The sequence below is a fragment of the Temnothorax americanus genome, unplaced genomic scaffold (genome assembly GCF_048541705.1).
Source record: "Temnothorax americanus isolate GAGA-0224 unplaced genomic scaffold, ASM4854170v1 Scaffold34, whole genome shotgun sequence".
Lineage (NCBI taxonomy): Eukaryota > Metazoa > Arthropoda > Insecta > Hymenoptera > Formicidae > Temnothorax > Temnothorax americanus.
In genome coordinates, this window is record NW_027509485.1 from 526,673 (window position 1) to 545,650 (window position 18,978).

Genomic DNA, 18,978 nt, shown 5'->3' on the forward strand with positions numbered 1-18,978 from the left:
AATATTAAATATTATTAGGATATATATAAATATAGGAATATTCCTGCGATAAATGTTAAATATTGGGATATATTTAAGGATATTTAGAAATATTCCCATATTTACAGCTTATATTTTATTATTTTCCATTGTGCGTTACGCTTAATTATTATTTCCAATTCCATTTCCTAATATTTAATAATTAATATTTTTTCTTATTCCCCTAATATGTGCTCTATTGTGCGCAGGATCTAAAGCCCGTATCAGACTATCGACTGCGAAGACCGACCCGACTGCCGACTCACATTTAGCCAATAGACCATGGTCTATTGGCTAGATGTGAGTCGGCAGTCATGGTCTATTGGTTAGATGTGAGTCGGCAGTCGGGTCGGCCTTCGCAGTCGGTAGTCTGATACGGGCTTAAGGGTGACAGTCGGACTATGAATACGGGCCTGTATGTCGATGGACTCCACGGAGAGACAGGTGCCGTGGTATAAAAAGAAGAATAAGCAACGGCCGGTGTATAAACATAGATGGCTGCCCGCAAACGTCAAATTACCTCGAGGCAGCCTCGCAACGCCTTCTCGTGTAATCATGTGTCCGAGGATACTTACCTTTTGCATCTCTCACCAAGTATAATAATTGCGATTTGACCGAGGTACGTATTTCTGTTGTGAAGTTCCTTAGATTGCGACGTTCGTATCGTACATCGTACGCCGACGCGTCTCGCAGTAGTATTGTACATACGTTTGTTTACGTGAGTAGATCCACAAAAACAATCTATGTGCGATAATAACAACAACCACATGTCTCTCAAACAAAACCATGTATCAAAGAAACGCAGCTTCATCAATTAAACTTGTTTAATTATGACTCGATATGGCGGTTGTATGTGAAGATATATACATGCAATAAAAGAATGTTGAAATTGATTGTTATGTATGTACATACGTACTACACAATCAATTTGCCACAATATAGGTCTGTTAGATTTTAGTCATCATGACACATTTGTAGTAACAGTTTAAAATATGAAGACATTCGTATCTTTTCTCTTCTAATTGTATGTGTACATAACTTTTACCTGTGATATACAGAAAAAGTTATATAAGTAAAGTACATTTTATAAATCTCTAAATCTTAATAAATATGTACATTTTCCTACACATATTTCATTAATCCAGTTTTAGCTTGGGTGTTCTGTACGAATCTGATATACTGACAGGAACTTTGTGTACAAACTTACTAAAAAAAGGAAAATGATAATCATTTATGTATAAACGATATAAATGGTATAGCTATTAGAATAATTCAATAAACCCTTTGCTTGTTTTATGTAAGACTAAAGCTAATATCACACAGTTAATTTTTCATCGAGAAAACATTGTACATCCGCATATACATGGCCAAATTAATTTACATGCAAAATACATTTCCACTAAAAAAAAAAAAAATTATTTTTAGACTCGAGAGCACATGTATAAAGTGTCATATCACTTTATTTAATCAATCAACATTCAATAATACATAATTTAACTGATAAATGTATTTTGTGTGTTTAAATTTTTACATAAGGACATGCGTTTTGTTATGTTACGATACACTCGATTGTAGGTAATATCTAGTTGTTTTTTTTTCCTCAATATCGTAGGCAACTATGTCGTGTAGAATTTTTTGACAAGATTCGAAACACCTCAAAAAACGCTCCATTTTGTAATTTACATACGTAATACAAACAACGACTCCAAGTAGCATATGTGATTGTATTTACATGAGTAACTTCGTTATCGCGCCTCGCGTTCTAACAGGTAATTTGACGTACTTTTATCCATACGTACTTCGTATATATTCCCCGAGACCCAATCTCCATATATACCCACCCCCATATTCCCCAACGTAAAGTGAATAGATTAAGGCTCCAGCAGGCTATAGGCTACGTTCTACAATGTACAATATATTATGTACTTTGTTAGTTTCCGTTTTCCGCGTACAATGTCTGGCTGTGTAATGTGTAGTAAGGTGAATAGCACCAAGAGATTTTTTTTTCCCATTTCTGCTTTCGAACTCAAACGGATCCTTTTTGCGATGGCTATACTATAATGCGATTCAATTTGGAAACCAAGTTGCGCAATGATTAACATTTATTTCATTCGGTAGTTCATTAAACTTTGCAACGTATCCATTATATAATAGACATACTTATTATAAAACAATACATTTTAACAAAAAATGTATATAGACTTATACCTTTATGAAATGTAAAGTTGGATAAAAATAGTAGGCCTTGCCCACCAATATCTGTTAAGAGTTTATGTTTCCTCGTTTTCTCGTACTTCATGTATTGAATGCGGTAATGAACACTTAACGGTGTTCGGTACCGGGCTGACAAATCATGGATAGACACATCTAATGTCTTCGTATTACATTTGATATATTATGCGTTTGATATCACCCATGGACCCAGCATGTTGTATCGATAAGTAACATAATCAGAGAATATGTATATATGTATATATAATAAAATTCGGATAAAAATGATATATGTACGTATATATCATTCTTCAAACCGAATTTTTAAATGCACGAGATGTGTCATCGAGTCGCTTTAAGTGATCTAAGGACTTAAGCGTTACAGATTTGTCTTCCTTTCAAAATGAGAGTCAGTCTAAAGGTCTTTCTTATACCTGACATAAACTATCAATTTCGCTACTTTATTCGCACATCATCACGTCCGTAAGAAAATGCTTTTTTTTATCATGTAGTATTTTTCGTTTTTTTTTTTACAGGCTCTATTCACGTTCCACAATTATACAATTTATATCAATAAAACGTAAACAACATATCATAGTCTTTAATATTTCAGATAGAAATATGTCTATAATAAAATAATTGAAATTATTTTGCTTTGAGTCAGGGTGAACCATCGAGTTACAGATAAATTGTGCTAGAGCAGATTGATGTAGTTGTAATGACAAGATTATCAATAAGATAATAACCTCAGTGAATAATATATCGTGTATTAAAATTTCATTTATATATTATAATAATATACAAGATACAATTTCCTCCAGAGAAAAAAAGCGTTATATAAGTAAAATATAATTATATATTATATAAATTGTATAAATAATTATGAGACATCACTGATGTTACTATATTTTTGATAAAGTTCGTAGGGATTTATAAATTTTGTCAATTGTGAAAAACTGCCTCTATCTGCTCATTACTTCACAACTACATGATTATAGTTTAAATTTATTTTTCGCTATTTATGTCTCACAATCTCAAGCTATTCAATACATTGAATTCAACTTCAGTTCAATCACTTAACATAAGAACAAGGATCCCATTACCATTGGCCCGGTTTTTCATTTGAAGGTAAATTTATCTAGTCAGGTTGCTTTTACTTGAAGATTAACTTTCAGATGAGCTGTTGTATTGCGTTTTTCAATGTATTGTTTGTCGTTGGTTAATCAACTTTCGGTAAATTTTGCCCATCAAAAAATTTCTGATGTTGGTATTACAAATCAAACAAGACTATAGTTCATGTAATGGTAGGTATCTATAGTTCATGCAACATTTACTATAGATAAATACAACAAATCAAGAATAATGTTGAAAATAAAAGTTTTAGTTAAGTTTTAGTGTTATTATATAACTGTGAAAGCAGAAATCGAGACGATGCAAAAGAATATAAATTGAATACTATAAATAATTACAGAGGATTTGTTACACATAAGCTAATGATAGTTATTATGGCTGCGTTTGCTTTGGGTGCTTTTGTGCTGAAGCGTCAGTCTATCTTTATTGCTCATTACATATTGAAAGAAGATAAAGTGATGCTTTTTAAAGCGAACGCAGCCTATGCGAGCAAGAAAAAATGCAAGTTTGGCCACGAAAATGCAAGTAATGGATAACGGAGGTATTGATATTCTTTTGCTGTAGAGAATTATAATATGTTAACAAGTAGAATTATAATATATATAATAACAATTAGAATTATAACATATAATAACAAATAGAATAATAACTTATAACAATTGATTTATCTTGAAATATCAGTTCTCAAACTAGCTACTGCGATTAACAAGAAAATATTAATATTAATTTATATACATTGTTCTGTCCTTCTCTCGACTGTCGGCTTTGATAGTTGAAATTTAGAAAAGAAATCGAGATCATCTAATTCATCAAAATAATTCGATTTACACCGAAATATTTTAGGTCTTTTATAAGTTCTTCATTACTGCTATAAACGTTTACATCAAAATTGTCGAAATCCATGTTGATTAACCCTTCGTGGTCACTATGGGGTCAGCATGACTCCAAAAATTTTTCAAAGCAAAATTGCACTAACTCCAAGCTTAATTTTTACGATTTTTTTCAATATTTAATATTGAATTCATTAACAAAATTAATATTGCGACAGATTTTACAATATTTAAAGAAGGTTCAGTAATTTTCTCAAGTCAAAATAATGAAAACTGTAAATACGGCAGCCGATTAAAGTCGCTGGGGTCGTTTTGACCCCGGTGTGGTCATTGAAACAGTAGAGTCTTTTTCTTTGGGATATTTAACGTGCCGTCAATCTTTATAGACCATTAAAGGTCTTTTTATAGGTTATATGGCACTGTAGATAGTGTGACCACGAAGGGTTAATAATATGCACAAAACTCAAATTCTGTTTACCTCAGCATAAAAAAGCTATAAGATCGGTTAAGATCTTCTAGTAAAACCAGAAGTTAACCAGTAAAGTTTTCTGATAGTAAAAGTTAGCACTACAAAACTATTAGTTTAATGATCAACCATGAATTGAAAAACGCAATTTTTATTTTAAACTTTAGGTTAAGCCTAAACTACAAATTAACCAGAGAATGAAAAACCGGGCCTTTTTTTTTTATAAATAGTGAATAGATCTTTTACTTTGATAGTTATTATCATTTTCATGTCCATTCAAAGTTAAAGATTATATCTTGCACTATGCTGCACAATGCGAATATCACGGATATAGTTTTAAGGAAAATGGTTGAAAAAAAATTAAAGTGAAGAAATAGCATGATTTGTATAAAAGTTCCACCGTCGGATGTTGATTCTCAATTTTACAAGAATTAGCACGTTTGTAGAAATAATCAAGCCATACATTACGTTACTTTATGACAAACTTATTTAGAATTATTTGGAGAAGTTATGTTTTCACAATTAATTTTTTTTTTTTGAGACAATTGACAACGCCAAAAGTGTTAACCTCCTTATTTTATTGCTTTTTGTAACAACATACAGGAGTCGAGAAGAATCTTGAGTGGCATGCATGAGTCGAATATCTCTGATCAAACGTTATTTAATAGTGTTATAATTTGCTCCCATGCACATCACACCTCCAGACTTCACTCATGCAGCAAAATGCGCTTTTTTTTGTTAATTATTTCGTTTAATATAAAAAAATTTATTTCTATTGACTTTTAAGCTCTTTGCCAATGCTGTACGACACGATTTTGTTCCAGTCGATTTTTGTTCGCATTACCGGCAATTGCCTTCGCAGCGCCTTAAAGGTGGTGTCCGACATCGTTTGATAGTTCTCGGAAATTGCCGTTTGATAATCGTTTTCGGATTCTTCGACAAACCGTATCAAATCCTTCGCCGTTTGCTTCTCGTTCGAGATCGGCAGGCTCTCCTTCACGTCCTTGCTACTGACCAATTGTACATTCCCGTCCTCGTAATAATGTACTTGTACTTTGAGGCTACCCCTCATTTCGGCGTTACCCGAATTCGGGGTGAAACTGACGGTCCACACTGAACGCCAGCGTCCGTTCCAGAAGTTTTTAGGTTGAAACTGATGATCCTCTATGCACGCCGTTAACGTTACGTGTCCTACACGACATAAAAATCAATTGTTACTCGATATGTCCTCCGATTTATTTTAACACGATCGATCTTTAACAATTACCTCCAAAGGATTTTCCAAAAACTGAGCAAGCGCCATGTCTGTAATGACTTTGAGTATAATTCGTTATCTCTTCTTGAAGGGCTGACCTCCAAGGCTCCGCTATGGGATCTGGTTCGTAAGGTTCATAGTCTTGCGCCTCCTTCCTCAGATGATCATATTTAAAACTTTGCTTACTCCGTCCGTCGTAAAACCTCTGAGAACCCAAGTCATTGTGTTCCGTTATAAGCGCTGGATGCTCACTTCCCTCTATCTGCCGATGAAGCGAAAAGGACAGGGTTTTAATTGTTACTTTAGTACTCACTTTAATTACTTTGCTTTTAATTGTTTATCTTACACACCTATCTTTTCTCTGCTAATTAGCTAATATGCTAAATTTCCTATGGTTTCTCTTATGCTACTTAATATACTATACTAGGATCTATAATTTTGCACACATTTATCACAACTGGATAGAAGAAGAGACAGATACATAAATCTAAAATTTTCTCTAGTGTAAAATAAGTTATTCGCAACACGAGGTAAAAAAAGACACTGCAACATGGCATCCTAGCACAAGCAATGCCTAACTTCGACTGAATGATAACAGTTTCCAAAATAAACAGATGTCAAGGTAGCGTTCCATCGTAAAATAGAAACGAGAGACGGTCTTCGCTCATTATTAGGAAATAGACAGCGGTGCAAGCACGCGGTTTCCAGCTTGGGCAAAATTGCTATAACCTGCCGCGAGGGTGTCGGGCAATCTCGAGCCGGTGCGAGAACGCCGGGGACCGGGGACGTCACCCGGATTCCCAGAGGGGGGAGAGGGTCCGATAACGTGAGCCGGCCCAGAGATAGAGCGTGTAAGGTCACCGTGATCGCACCTTGCGGGCCCTCGGAATCGATACACACACAATTGAAAATAAAAAGGGGGCGAACGCGCGAAAGGGCGCCAAGGACCGCGAGGTGCGTTCACCGCGAGTCCGGGCGAGAAAAGGAATTCAAGGAAGCCCCGCGCGGAGAAACGGTATCGGCGGCACCGTCGGCGGCCGTCTGTGGTGACGACGACGAGCACGACGATGACGGATGATGATGATGATGATGATGATGTTTGTACCTTAACAGGCGTGAGCTGGTCCTTGTTGTACTGAGCGAAAGCGCCGGACGCGCCCTCCTTCAACAGATTGTCGTTGTTCAGCAGGACTCTCACGTCGTTGAACACCTCGTTGAACTCGCCCGGCGGCGAGTGCAATATAAAATCCGAGACTATTCGCACTTTTTCCTGGTCCGGAATCACCGCATCTCCGTCCGCCGCCATCTTACCTTTGCCACTGGCACGCACAGCGCTGAGCGCACGGTCGCGCACTCCGTCGCCAGTCGCCACTCGCCACCGCCACCGCCGCTTCCTCAGTCGCCGCCGTCGATGTCAAAAGCGAGGGTACGGTGCGGCGGTCACGGACGGGGTCAGGTTAGGTTGTTAGGTTGTGCTTGGTCTCTCCGGATTTTGACACCGCATCTCGTGGCGCCGCGCCGCTCCGCGAAAGATGCCGATGTACCGGGTGGCACGAGTCGACCAAATTGCCGTAGCGCGCGTATCTGTGCAATGTGCAATGGCTTCCCTTCTTCATTTTTTCCCTCTTTTTTTTCTCACAGCAGTTTCCGCAAATTCGATTTTTTCTGTCACGTTTCGATATACATACTCTTTCTTCGTTTGACGTTTGCGACGTCCGTTCGCTCGTTCGCGTTTCCTCATGGAAATGACGCTTATGCTTTTTCGAAAACTTCGAAAAGTGTCCCGCCGAGATTAACAGATGGTTTTTGGTTTTTGGACGGCGTTACGCTAAAATCAATTAAATTTAAGACTGAGAATTTAATTTAAAAGGCTAAATTAGAAGGCTAAATTTAAAACTCTATTGGTTTTTTTTTTTTTTTTTTTTTTAAAAAAAAGTGAGATTTTAAAAAATGAAAAAAATTGCCCCCCCCCCCCCACACACACACACACGCACACGCACACGCACACATATATATATATATATAATATATAAATGTAAAATAATTGTATAATATGAAATAAGATTGTATATAATTATATATATATAGAATATTTTATAATATCTAATTGCAATTTTAATTTTTTGTAATAAATCCAAGAGTTATTTTTCTAATTATTTTTTAATTATTCTTATTATTTTTCTTACATATATACATATATATATATATGTATATATATATATATATGTATATATGTATATATTTATATATGTATATAGAATAATATCCTCCCCTTCCCTCGGAATAAGCTGCGCGTTCTTTTCTAACTTTCTCCCCTATCGTAAAGCTAAATCCTTCTTCTGTTATTTTTTTTTTTTTGTATCTTCTCCGCTACTTTTGAAGTCCCGTGTGCGGAGATGATTCATATCGAGCGAGGATGAATCACACCCTTGGAAAAGTTCCTCGCACGCGGAGACGGGGCGAAACATACACAGTTCCGTCGCAGATAGTGCGCAGCGTTTAATCTTAAATCTGGCAGGCGGGAGCGATAACCGGCGATATATAATTATTGTCACTCGCGTTACGCCCGGTATAGTTCTTCTTATAAGAATCGCTTATTATCTTATCATTTGTAGATGCAGGAAGCGGAGTAACATAATAAAAATAATGTAACGTCATTTCTAAAAATATAATATCGCTTTGTTGCAATAACGACACAACTCAAAAATTGCGATTTTTGAGTTGTTTGCAAAGGAATGATAACAATTCAATACACTGAACGAAGAGCCGATATATATGCTATAGATACTCTTTATTCCTGTACAATCAATTATTACACCAAAATCGCATTTAAAAATAATATTACAAAATTTTTATGATTTAAAACATTCAAGCTCATTTTTCTGGAAAATTTTGCTTTTTGAGGTCTGTCATTCTTACAATATACAAGAAAAACAATGAGAAGTATTAAAAAATAATTAAAAAGATTATTTTTTTTTCTTACAAAAAAGTGAGGTTTGAGAAAAATTGGCACGCACAATAATAATGAAAATAAGAAAAAATAATACAATAACTGCAAGACGTAGGGTCTCTATAATTACCATTTATTTCTGCGATTTGCATGTAACTTATGCGAACGCCACCCGGTATATTCCCGTCAAAATCTTTTCGCACGAAAGAGAATATCAGCGGCACGTGATTTTTTTTGACAACGACAACATTTTTTTGATATCGCTGACAAATCGTTTATTATGCATCCGAAATTAGCGTGGAATCGCGGTGCGTTGTCGATCACTCGAACTCTCTCGTCCGTAAATCGGTAATGGAACAAAATCGACAGATATGTTTAATTACTCTCGTGCAAATGATTGGAGATAATTGGAATAATCGTTGTCCCGGCGAAAGCAGCTTGAAGGATATTACTTTTATAAATGTAACGCGGATCGCGTAATTAAGAGGCAATGGCGGATGATCTAATAGAATGGATCGCTCTTCTATTTGTTTCGCGCTGTCTCTTGCCACAATTATATCCCTTTGATTCGTTTGTCGCAGCTCGCGAACAAATAGCGTTAATTACGTGTCGAATTTTCAGCGTCGCGTGCTAATCGTCTCGAAGGTTTTAGAGACTACTCTTCGTCAGGTCTAAGACGTCGGAATTTCGATTGAAAATGGCAGACGATCCGAATCGTGACATCTTGCCCGTAAAAGAAGGCTCCTGCGTGGACACAATCATCAGTGCCATAGGTTTGTATCTATTTGTATTCATTTGTATCTGCTGTAGCTGCATTTGGATGTTTAATAAATTAACTTAATTAATTAATAATTAATTAATTTATTATTTATTAATTTACGGCCAACTTTAAATGCAAAAACATATAAATTTCTCTTAGCATGATATTCTAGAAAATTGAAATCGATAAACAATTAATATTATTGCACAAATTTCGTATTTACTTTCGCGTGCAACGATGTGCAAAGATGCATGTGTGAATAACATTTTAAATATCGGCAGACCCTAGGGAACGTCATCTCGTTTGTAAGCTTGATCGCTATCAGCTGGAAGACAAGTATCTGCGTTTACTCGAGGAGGCGAGCAACCTGAAAAAATTTTCCAACTGCCAGGAGGATAAGATCAAGCGGCTCGGGACGAAGCTGATTAGGCTGGCTAGTAATCCAAGATCGTGTGGATTAGCATTCGATATTGCCGACGATAGAAATAGAACGGCCGCCCTGGAGCTTGAAAATATCAAGGTAGATCTCGAGTAACAGCGATTCTTTCTTCCTCGTATCACGATATGATAACAGGATCTTTAATTCGGAAGAACGACGTTTTTATATTCCATCGTATTATTTCTAGCGTAGATATTATTAATGCATGCAGAAGATTATGTGATCATAAATTTAATTTTAAAATAGATATTCTGAGATATTGTTAAATATTGTCAAACGTTTCAGCTGAAGGAGAAAATCGCCGTGATGAGAAATCAATTGTTGAGTCACACGATGAGCGGCAGGTCGTCGTCGCGCAGCCGTAATCTCGTTAGACCATCGTCTTCCGGGCTTGTGTAAGTATATATGTGCGCTACACGTATGCACTATGACTCATTACGTCGCGGCGCATTGAAATACTGAATCGGCTCCTTTTAGGACGTGTCGAAGCGAGAATAACCGCGTGAGAGCACCGTCCTGTCAGTGCATCGTCGGGGCAGGGGACGATGATAACGACATGCGAAATTACCTCGTTAAAATCGAGGTAAAATCAGCTCGAATAAATTACAGATATTTGCACACGTTCAACTCTTCGTATATTGTATCATATTCATTTCATTCGCACAGCACAATCGATGTTATATTTCGTGTGTGACAGAGCAAAATAAAGTTTGCAGGATGATGTAAAATATTATTGCATAAGCTTCTTTGCACGATTTTTTTTATCACGAGTGGGCTATCACACAACTTCACAAATATGCAGGCTTGTTCGTTACTAATATTACACGCCATAATCTCTACTTAGCGTTCAACTTTTGTTCGTAGAAATTGGAGGCGCAGAAGAAAGATATGGCGTGTCATATAATGGAACTGGAAAAAGAGCTGGCACATTTGACCAATAGTCAAAAGGAGAAGGTGGCGGAAAATGTAGAATATATACGAGTGTGGCGACAAATGAAGCAGCTGAACGATAAATTAATGACGACTCAGGAGAAAAACACCGCATTGACCACCGAAATTAATGACTTGAAGACAACCCTCGAACAAACGACGAGGTATACTCATTATTGGTCAAGATTTCTGATCTTTATATACATATATAACATTTTATTTTTATAGATATAAATTGTTTAATATATATTTATAATTTAGTTATTACAAGAATTGTCCAATATAGTGTGTTTCTAATTTAAAAATGTATTATTTTATTAGAAACGGTCAGGAAATCGCAGCCGTTCTTTCCTCAGAGAGAACGCGCATAGCTGAGATTGACGATCAGATGTTGAAGGCAAAGAATTCACAGTTCACGTTACGCGAAAAGGACGAGCAGATACGGGATCTTACGAATGAAATTAAAATATTGCAACAACATAATAACGAACTTATTTCGCTCACCTCGAAATACGGACAAGTCGAATTGGAGAATATGGAATTGAAAAAAAAGCTTTGCGACGACGCTCAAGAGCAACAGACCTTGAAGACTGCATTCAACAACGAGCAGACTAACATTGTAGCATTAAAGGCTACTAATGAGCGATTGCTCGCGAAACTACAAGAATTGCAGGCTAACATTGATACCTTGACGGTACAACTAGCGGTTAGTACATATTTGTTGTATATATTTTAGAAATTGTTTAACGCTGGACTAATTCTCAGTTTTGTAATATTTTCAGTCTTTACATACGCAAGTTAAAAAGCGCGATTCTACAATAATAGTACCATCGTACACGGAACAATGCAGAAAATGTTGCGAAATGTACGATAAAATTGTGCAGTTAGAGAAAACTGTTGGCAACACTCGAGAAGATTGGCAATCGGCGGATAAATCAGTACAGACCATTGTCATTACTAGCACAAGGGAGCAGGGTACAATGATAATTTCGAATAATGAAGACAAGGCGAGGTTGCAGTCACCATTAAAGGAATGGAAGACGAATCAGGAAGCAAACGGCACGAGTGTTTTATCCCGAGAAAAAATACTAAAGCTATTGGATCAGGCACAAATTAACACCCCTCTGGATGCGTCGAGGATCACGCCGAAAGAAGAATACGCAGGCATTTTGGACGTAGCTCAGAGGCACAGGCAAGTCGTACCTCTCGAGAAGCTACTGTTCGGTGATTCTAATTGTTGACAAAAACTCTACCGTTCGGTATTAACAGTAAATATATATTTTATAAAGCATTATTATAATGCTATATATTTTATATAGCATTTATATTCTTATACAGTACAAATGTCTAGTAAGAAAATTGATTAAATATTGTGTCAATGCTCTTGTGTACATATGTATGTGTGCGTATATTGTGAGCATATGTTTGTTTTTTAATCAGGGACTTTTTGCATGTTCCCTTAATTCAATGATTGTAATTAGTATTTTATATTTTGTTATTAAATCAATAACTTGTGCATAATGGAAAACCTTGTGTGTTCAAAAATCTACGAATTTCTCGATATTATAAGACATATATGTATATATATTTTATATATTCTATTTATTTAAATAAGCATATGGTTGTAACAACTTTTTGTATATGTACATGTGATATTTTACCACGATTTTATATATTCAATCTTATTTTGTCTTCTCTCTATATTTTTCAACACTATTAAAAATTAAAAGATTTAGAGTGTCACAATATCATCACTAGTATTTATTACAGCGATCGGGAAATATCTCAAGGTGATGCGTTAAACTCTGTACAGAAGAATTCACAGAAAAAACTTGCATATTTGAAGAATTCGAATATAACGCTAGGTCAAATGTTTCTGGTTTTATTCGACGTTTTGCAAGAACTTTTATTGTTTACTGATGTCGATGAAAAACTATCTCCGAGTCATCAAGCATCTGCGATCGGGGATCCGTTAATTGATATCAACAACAACAACAACGATTTTCCTACAATAACTACTCGTGATATTAAGCAACGTGATTTTAGTGCAGGAACAACGAATGATCTCGGTAATGATAATCATATAACGGCGATCTGACATCTTTTTACAAACACGAATAAATGCATCGGCAAAAGTATGAAAACGAGCGATTATACCCGTAATAATTTTGTTTTTAATAAATTGTTATGCGAATTTAGAATCCGATTATTGTTGTATGAACTGTTCCCTTCAATCAACCGCCAGTTTCTCCAAGAATTGCGATTTTACATGCAAAAAGAAATCTGCAACCATTTTAACGAGAGCTGACGGTTCCTCGATGAAAGACACATTCGATCCTACTTCCTTTCCTGTGACTCACGAGAAGTACAGAAAATCATCTTATCGAGACATTAGTAAAGATTTCTGCGTAAGCAACTATCATAATTTCTCATGAGACATTAAACTGTAGCGTAACACGCCAATGATTTTTATTTAGGCAGAAAAGATGATAAAGCTGAAAAGATTAAAATCGCCGCGTTATCCCAGGTGTAATTTAATGTGTCACTTGCGCAAAACGAAAGATCCACTTATTTCTGTGCAAGAGAAGCTTAAGTTGCCTTGCAGAATCAAATGTTTGACCGACAGCGAGAAGTTACCGGTGTGCTCAACAGAGTCCTTTCCTTTATTGATTACTGACAGGCAAGGTCTCATTGAGATTCACATTTCGCGATTGCAACTTTCTACATCGGTTAGTATATTGCATACATTTCGCATATACATGTATACAAAATAAAATAATAAACTTTTATATAGTTAATTATTTTATTTCCTATTCAAAAATTTCAATTTATGTGGATATTTATTAATTATCTGACGTTAACTCTTTCCTTTGAAACAAATTATGTTTAGATATCTCCACGAAGAAATTAAAAACCAGATTATTTTTCATCGATTATTTATATTGAAATATATAATAGTACAATCTACCATTTATTTTTTCAAGTGAAGAACATTATTTTGTTGTACTTGAGATCATTAGGTCACGAAAATACCGGACGAAGCAGATATATGTAGTCTTCACATTTACGTAAGCTGGGACATTTGGGGCGAGAAGACAGCTTACACACCGAGAATGAAGTGCCCCAATTTGATCTTCAACTCATCCTCCGTGTATCGCATAACGGATCTCTTCTCCTTCTTCAAGAACGTGCTGTCGGAGTATTTCATATTCCGAGTGAACATTGTTCGCCAAGACGGTACCAGTTACACGCTCGCCCGAGCAAAGGTCTCCATCAAGGACATCTTGGATTATCCGCAGAACAAGTTGCATTATATCGTTCCTGTGAACAGCGTCATTTCTTCCTTCTTCGGCGTCAATTTCGGCCAACTGTCGTTGTGGGTCCGGTTGAGCTGCAACGTCGACATGGTCGAAGATTTTAAAAAACAATGCGGCATAAGCTCGTTAAAAGATACTCTTTATACGCCGTCAGTAAAAAAGGAGGAAGAAGCAGACATACCTCAGAAACCACTTCCTCGACGCCCCACGAGACACGTCGTTGACGTGGTGTCGTTCAAGGATCAGGAACAAAGGGATAGTTCGGTGTCCGAAGATTCAACGGATCAAGATATCCAACCGCCATTAGATTCAAGTAACAACCCTGGAAAAATGTTTCAGAATTTTTCATATTATTAATCAGAATTTTTATAAAAGTTTTAAAACTTTATCAGAATATTAAGATTTTCTCAAATTTTTTATACGAATTGGAATATTTTTCGGAAAAACTCAGACAAAATATAATCATATATTTCAGATTTTTTCCGCTAACATATATCTTTGTAGAAATCTGAATAAATATGAAAAAATCCGTGCAATTTATCAGAAATTTTCATACATCGATAATGAAATATTCCGAAAACTTTTATCCAATTATTTCTGAAAGTATCTGCGAAAGAGTTGACATATTTTTTCAGAACTTTTCATAAATCTAAAATATGAAAAATTCTTAGAAAATTTTTGAAAAAATAGAAATTTTATCACGAGGGATTATATGATCGTAATTAAAATACTTGATTAGAATTTGATTGAGATTTATCAGATTGTATTTTTTTGTAGATTAAATCGATTGGGATCGTGTGTGTTATTTTATATAATCAATCGTATGAATATTCTTTACGTTCAATTTAATTCACTAATTAAGACGTATTGATTGCACCTATTGAAAGAACTTTTAATCAACGTTACATTGTCAAAACCACAGATTTTCAATACGAGACTGAAAACTCGGATGACGACAATTATTACGTTAACTCGAATAATGAAGAATCGTTTTCGCCTACCAACAAGACGAGTAAAATGTCTAAAGACGATAGAACGATTACAGCGAGAAGGTGAGATTTCTTCCTTACACTATAATGTCGTGCTTTCTCACGCTATCTAAATTGCTTGCAGAATCTAATTTTGCAACTTAAAAAAAATTGTATAAATAATTTTAATCAGTCCAGATTCCGAAGCGGATAATAACGAGAAAAAGGAAAATAACGATTTGAGGGATTCGTCGAGCATGGCGGAGTTCAGGACATTAATCGCGAATGTAAGATACGTTTAGCAATGTTACGGAAAAACTCTCGCGATTGTATGAGAAATAGCGAAAGCTCTAGTTTTATCTGGAAATTATCGAGATTGCGGACATGTTCAGGGCATTTCGTTGTCCGAAGGATCAAGCAACACAATCTGCGACATGAACGAGGTTCTCTCGGACATAAATTGGGAGAGATACAAGCAGAAGAGTCTGCTGACTGCTTTTGCCAGTACACTTAGTAATTAATTATTACGTCTGCATTTATATATATGTTGATTGAATAGCTCGGTACTGAATTTAGTCGTCCAAAAACACTTGCAGGAGCTAATTCGTTAAACGTGGAAGCGCAGGATTACCGAAATGACATCTTTACTTGCGTACGAGATTGCTCCATTAGTTATACTTAAGATCCTCCACGAAGAGTGCTGGATTACAAACATAAAATTTCCCATGATAATGCTACCGAATATATTTTTATATTGTCTACTTAACGACGAAAGCTAAATGGTTACAACAAATTAAGCTTCAAACTTTAATATTTTTAACATCCGATTAAATGTACAAATTCCCGATTTTATTGTTTAATGCAAAAAATTAAAATGTTAAAAATAAGTTAATGGAATTTTTGTTAAAGGGAGATTATTTATAAATTTATGGAAAAATATATTGATATTACATTAAACCGTCGTACTTTACGATCAGCAGCGCCTTAATAATGTATATGAGTTAGCCCATTGTACACCAGCACGTTTCTGAGATGGAGAAGTATATCTAAAAATATTAATTATAATTTTTATTAAAAATAACTTTATAATGTACGTGATATTGTTCATAAAGTAATTTAATGCAGTTCTGATTCGTACACGTCTTTTTCAGCGCCACGAAAAGGATGCAATAATTATAGAAATAGTGAGCATGCAGCTTTTGGACGAGAGTTGCGTTATGCAGGATGATGAGATACATTTGCTTTACGTAGAGTATTCTTTCCTCGGGAATCGCGGCGAAGATATGGAGACTGTTTCTGTGGAGAAACCAAAAACGGGCGGTCAAGAAATGATCTACAATTATAAGAAAAGTATATCTCTTTTTTTATATGTATGTAAACAGCAAATATATATTTTCTTGACCGCTAATAAAAAGACACGTTTTCAAATATGATGTAAATTATAATAAACGAGAAAAATTGTATATTATTTAGAAATCGTGCAGCATAAATAAGTACAAAATAGTTTCGTAATTTTAGAATTTTGGATTAATGAAGTGACACATCCCATACAAAGACATAGTTTGCGCGCCATGTTGGCTGAAACTATAAGTCCAAACATCAATTTTACTGTTCTTGGCGAACCATTACCCGAGGAAAGAGAAGTTAAAGAGTGCGAGGAGGTCGGGTGAGGATAACGACTTATTTTATTTTAAATTTTTACAACGTTATAGCAATTATATAAAAATCAATATTACCCATTCGTATTTTCCCTTTGAATACGATTCATAATCTTTAATTTAATGATTTTATAAGATTTTTTTTGGAGATGTAATATTTGATAACTAGCTTTTTACTTTTTCCTTCTAGTTATGCAATTTTCAATATAAAAAAATACGCGCTTGGTGATGAGTGTAAACATGTATTATTGCCGATTAAGGATAATCGAAACAGACAAATTGGAACGCTGAAGGTAATACAAATATTATATAATTTATCTTTTCATTAAAATTAAAAAAATTTGTATTGATTATTAAATTTTAATTTATCGTAGATTGCTGTGTCCGGTTTGAATGCCATTCGACAATGTTTACCAAGATCAAAATAGATCAATTGCGGTAGATAATAGCAATGTGGGAGACAAATGTTACATGAGCATTTAGATTATATTAGAAGATGATCGAATTGAAGTCGGCAAATCAATACGCTCTGAATGCTAATTATATACTAATTATATATATAATTTTATTAAAAATTGTCTATATATATTTTCTAATATCAAGTGACACTGTATAGTGTCTCGCGCCAAGTTACATGCGCAGCGCGAGCGCCGTGCCACTTGATACCTTCATGCGAACGGACAAATTGCGAGTACCCGAGATTTTGAGATCTCAATAACACCAAAATATTATTTTATTTCTCGACTAACTGGCACAATGTAAAAAAGTATGCACATTAATCCAAGATTTTAAAAGCATCGTGTTGTCAATTCCAAATTCATTTGTGATGGTACGGAAAAATCCATCATGCGTTGTAGACACCATTATATATGTCGAAGGTGTATAAAAAATAAAAAAAAATATATATATAACTTTTTCCGCCAGTGAGATTGAAACTAAAATATTATTTGATTTCTCGACTAACTGGCACAATGTAAAAAAGTATATGCACATTAATTCAAGATTTTAAAAGCATCGTGTGGTCAATTCTAAATTCATCTCAATAACACGTATAGACCGTCACATGTGGATATCTCTTTTTCCAATCATGAAATAAGCCATCGTTAATTTTACACATTATGTCGAGATAAAACTCTTGCAGTGTAGGACATTGTTCGAAAATGATGGAAAATTTATCAGGTCTATCATAACTACATTTGCAAGATATAACTTTTTCAAATTTTTGCACTGCGCTAGCAATTCCAAAAATACGGTAAATGTATTTAAAAAAAAAATTAAAAGACATACTTGTAAAGGCCAAATGTCACTTTTCGTAAATTCTTACAGTCAGCGAGAGCGTTTAAACCCTGCGATGTAAGACCTCTTAATAAACTTATTACTTCCAAGTTGTGACACAAATTTCTTAACTCTATTGTTTAAACCGCTCCATACCAAGTGCAATTCACGCATCCCTTGATTTTTTTGCAGTATTTTGCAAAGACGTTTAGTTTTTATAAATGTATCACAAAGGTCTAAATGTTCCAAACCATTTAGCCTCTCGAGATATGAAAATTCTTTGTTGTTTACGCGATAACAACGACATAGATCCAATTCTAAAAATAAAATATGTTTTGAATATATGCAATTTACCCGTAATCTTGATAATCTACATATACAATATACATACATATACATACATGCATACCTTTTAAATTTTTGCATATCTCTGAAATTTTAAGTAGAGCACGACTATTAACAGATTTGTAGTCACTTAATCTTAAGTGCGTTAAACGCCTGCCTCAATTATGTAGAAAGTTTATAAAATTCGTAGCATCAAAGTTGCTTGCTGTAAGATCTAACTGTCGCAAATATTTAAATATAGCTGTCAAGCCATGAAATTCAATGCTTTTGTAATTTTGTCAGTTACACATCGCATGTTCAAACGTGTATAGAGTTCAGAGTCCTGTGTTAAATTTTTGAAGCGTTCATCTACATGACTCATGCTGCATAACGTTGTCAGATCTAAATTCTTTAATATTATTAGTAGTACTCTATCCTACAAAAAT

General features: G+C 35.0%; 2 protein-coding genes across 2 annotated transcripts; one reads left to right on the top strand and one right to left on the bottom strand.

Moving 5' to 3' along the window:
• The first annotated feature begins 350 nt into the window (after positions 1-350).
• On the top strand, positions 351-17,376 carry LOC143901489 (uncharacterized). The gene is made up of 16 exons (XM_077413852.1): positions 351-637; positions 9,483-9,634; positions 9,903-10,141; positions 10,346-10,455; positions 10,538-10,643; positions 10,925-11,154; positions 11,312-11,696; positions 11,773-12,182; positions 12,761-13,083; positions 13,190-13,398; positions 13,468-13,719; positions 14,011-14,661; positions 16,427-16,625; positions 16,794-16,941; positions 17,124-17,226; positions 17,308-17,376. The coding sequence occupies exons 2-16, from the start codon at positions 9,559-9,561 to the stop codon at positions 17,359-17,361; spliced, it is 3,495 nt and encodes a 1,164-aa protein (XP_077269978.1). The 5' UTR covers positions 351-637; positions 9,483-9,558; the 3' UTR covers positions 17,362-17,376.
• Cpa (F-actin-capping protein subunit alpha) lies at positions 2,744-7,393 on the bottom strand. Its single transcript, XM_077413844.1, has 3 exons — positions 7,017-7,393; positions 5,924-6,173; positions 2,744-5,847 (listed from the first exon to the last, which is right to left on the bottom strand). The coding sequence occupies exons 1-3, from the start codon at positions 7,215-7,217 to the stop codon at positions 5,429-5,431; spliced, it is 870 nt and encodes a 289-aa protein (XP_077269970.1). The 5' UTR covers positions 7,218-7,393; the 3' UTR covers positions 2,744-5,428.
• Positions 17,377-18,978: the final 1,602 nt, after the last annotated feature.